General features: G+C 36.3%; 1 protein-coding gene across 1 annotated transcript; it reads left to right on the forward strand.

Moving 5' to 3' along the window:
• The first annotated feature begins 295 nt into the window (after positions 1-295).
• On the forward strand, positions 296-1,342 carry LOC131596779 (uncharacterized). The gene is made up of 3 exons (XM_058869520.1): positions 296-616; positions 753-888; positions 1,104-1,342. Exons 1-3 carry the CDS (start codon positions 296-298, stop codon positions 1,340-1,342), a joined length of 696 nt encoding a protein of 231 aa, XP_058725503.1.
• Positions 1,343-3,855: the final 2,513 nt, after the last annotated feature.

The following is a 3,855-nucleotide window of genomic DNA, read 5'->3' on the forward strand; positions in this document are numbered from 1 at the left end:
ATGATAAAATTGGCCAAGGGCTTTTTGATGTTTTACAAAATGAATTGAAAGAACTTGGTCTCGACCTATTTGATGTGAGAGGACAAGGTTATGATAATGGGTCAAATATGAAAGAAAAGCATCAAGGTGTACAAAAGAGATTTTTAGTCATAAATCCAAGAGCCTCTTATACTCCTTGTGGTTGTCATAGTCTTAATTTGACATTATGTGATATGACTAACTCTTGTAATAAAGCTAGGAATTTTTTTGGAGTTGTTCAAAGTATTTATACAATTTTTGCCAATTCAACTAAGAGATGGAAAATTTTGAAAATAAAGTAAAAGGGTTGACTCCAAAAGCATTGTCATCCACTCGTTGGGAGAGTCGTGTAGAAAGTGTCAAAGCTATAAGAACTCAAATGTCAGATTTTACAGAAGCTTTACTTGAAGTGTCAGAAAATGATCTCGATCCTAAAATACAAAATGAAGCTAAATCCTTAGCAACAAATGAGCTTGGTGATTTTGAGTTTTTTATGGCTATAATTATTTGGTTTGAAATATTATCTGCAATTGATTTTGTTAGCAAGCTTTTAAAGGTGAAGGATATGCTTATTGATGTTGCTATGAAAAAAAATAAAGTAGTTGATTTTATTTTTTGAAGGATATAGAGAAACAAGTTTTAATAAGGCATTAATTAATGCTAAGGAAGTTGCGATTGAATTGAATATCGCTCCAATATTTCTTCAAAGACGTATAATTAAATGAAAAAGACAGTTTGATGAGAATTTGAATTCTCCAGCAGTCGAGTTATCTGAAGAGAAATCTTTCAGGGTTAATTATTTTCTTTACCTTGTTGATCAAGCTCTTGTTTCTCTTACTAAGAGATTTGAGCAATACCAAGAGTATGAAAGTATTTTTGGTTTCTTGTTTACCTCTCACAAGTTACAATCATTGGATGATTGTTAGAATCCCATTTGTGTATATTTTGTATATGAATTTTGTGGTATTTCTTAAACTCTTGTGCCAAGTTTGATTCCCTTTTTATATAATAGTATGTAAATAAACAACTTTTTATTTATTTTGTGTATAAGCTAGCTTAGTAACTTTTGTTAATGTATTTTTTAGGTATTAGCAATTTTTGGCAAGTTGGAATGAAGAGAAATCATAAGAACAAGCTTGCAAGGAGGATGGAAGACCAAAAGAAGAAGATTTGCACAAGAAGGTCCGCTCAGCGGAGCTTAAGCGGAGGCAGGCAGAAACTTTTGGTCACCAAGCCCGCTCAACGGACCTCTAGCGGAGCTGGACAGAGGCGAGCAACAAATTTGGTTCCGCTTAGCGGACCCCCTCTGCTCAGCGGACCTTGAAGACAAATCAGATATTTTGGATAGTCTGCTTAGCGGACCTGTCCCGCTCAGCGGACCTACTTTTTCATCTTTTGTTCTTAATCACTTAAACTTGATAATTTTGGGGGGTTAACATAACTTTACCATAATACAACTTTAGAGAAAAAGCTAAGGCAAGAGAAGAGGAGAGAAAAACCATATCATAAGTGTAAAATCAAGATTTCCAAGCATCTTTCTTCATTCTTCTTAAGTTTGATGTTACTAAATCTTGGTTTGTTGCTTGTTGTTGAAGCTTCCATGGCTATGGAGAGCTAAGTTTCATCTTGTGTCAAGATTAGAGGTAGTTAGTTTGTAAATATGTATTTTCTTTGATCTTTTATGTATGAACTTGGTTGATGATTAATATATGGTGAATATCTTGTTATTTATGTTTCATTTGTTGTTTTGGATCACTATTGGGAGATATGCTTCAAAGTTAGACCTAAAAGATATTCATCTATCAATAAACAAACTCTAGAGTTAGATTTGTGAGTTGATAATCACATGTATCAAGCTTTTAAGATTATCACGTTGATTGTCGGCATGAGAGATAATCTGACGGTTAATATGATAATTATCACGATATTGCTTTAGAGATAAACGGTATCGAGAGGATACGTGGTTGTATTAATCATTAATAGGTTCATATATATGATCAGTAGAGTACATATGAAGCAAACTAACGAATACTAATCTTGACACAGTTTTCTCAAATTGTTTTCAAACCCTATTTTATCGTCTTTACTTACTTTGCATGCTATTTACATTTCATGTCACCAAACTTTCACCCAAACTTAACTCAAAATACACTAAGCTGTAGAACGGCGGTAATATCACATCAATCCCTGAGGAGACGATAAAAGAAATACTCATCCTATGCTTTCTAACAAAATGGCGTCGTTGCCGGGGATTGGCATTAAGATATTACAAGCATCGCAATAATTTTTGTGTGTTTTGAGTATAATAATTATTATTATTATTACCTAGTCTTGGCTCACTTTTTGGTTAGTGTTTCAGCTTTGTTTATGCGAGGAAGTGTACCGGCAGATCAACTTCTTTTTGATCCAGAAATTGAAAGAACTGCACGGAGACTGAACAGCAAAACAAGGAGAAGAAGGAAACTAGCCAAAGAACGAAGACTAGCCCAAGAAGCAACTATTTCATCAACATCACAAGTTATAGAAGAAGAGATGGCGGGGAATGGTGATCCACCACCACCACCCGATCCGAGACCACCATGTGCTAACAGTCCAAGAAGAACAGCCCAGTTTGCAAGAAACGACAACAACGCCAAAAATTCTGAAATGAAGACTGGCATTCTTCAGTTACTGTATGCTAGTCCCTTTGCAGGACTGGATCATGAGGACCCATACACACACTGGACAAAGTTTTATGAAATTATCGGAGCAGTCGGAGCCCCTAAAAGAGAGGAAAAGCAAGCTTTTAAGAGATTATTTCCTCATTCATTGATTGGCAAAGCAAAGGATTGGTATCTAAACCAACCCACTCAAACCATGACAAATTGGAATGAGTTAGAGGAAAAGTTTCTTGATAGGTTTTTCCCACAGTCACGGTTGCTTGAAGCAAAAACATCTATTTCAGTGTTCTCTCAAGGTGTGAATGAAACTCTCAATGAAGCATGGGAAAGGTATAAGTCAATGTTGAGAAAATGTCCTAGTCATGGATTTGATGAACTCACTCAGATTCACATTTTTCGTAATGGCTTACAACCACAACCCAAGCTTTTGTTGGATGCTATTGCTGGAGGTTCCTTGATGGCAAAGACAGCCGAGGAGGCAATTGAAATAATTGAGAAAATGTCCAGAAATGATCATCAGGTTCAACACAACCGAGGAGTTGTTCAAAAGAAACCCGAGCTTATTCAATTAGGGACCAATAATGGGATTCTTGCTCAAAATAAGCTTCTTTCTCAACAAGTGGAGGAGCTTACTAAGAAAATGTCAAGGTTACCTCAACAACTCAAAGAGCTACAAGATCCTAACAAGAATAAACAAGTTGCTTTGTGTGAGCTTTGTAGTGGAGACCACCCTACCAGATATTGTCCACCGGTGAATGAAGTGAATTATATGGCGAATCAAAATCAAGGAGGCTATCAACAAAGACAAGCTCCTTACCAAAATCAAGGTGGATACCAACAAAGGCCAAATGCACAATAATATGGCCAAGGGTGGAGACAAGATAATTATCAACAAAGACAAAATCCTTTTCAACAACCACCACCTCAAGACAAGCCTTGAAAGTTGGAGGAGACTCTAAATCAATTCATGCAAGCATCAATGGCGAATCAAAAGATTAATGAAGCGGCAATAGAGAATTTAGAGACTCAAGTCGGCCAACTAGCTAAACAACTATCCGAGAAACAAACCGGACTATCATTCACGACAAACACTCAAACCAATCCCAAGGAGCATTGCAAAGCGGTTGTAAATAGGAGTGGAAGAGTGCTTGAAAGTGAAGTGGAGAAGGAGGTTGAT

The sequence above is a fragment of the Vicia villosa genome, linkage group LG4 (genome assembly GCF_029867415.1).
Source record: "Vicia villosa cultivar HV-30 ecotype Madison, WI linkage group LG4, Vvil1.0, whole genome shotgun sequence".
In the NCBI taxonomy this organism is placed as follows: Eukaryota; Viridiplantae; Streptophyta; class Magnoliopsida; order Fabales; family Fabaceae; genus Vicia; species Vicia villosa.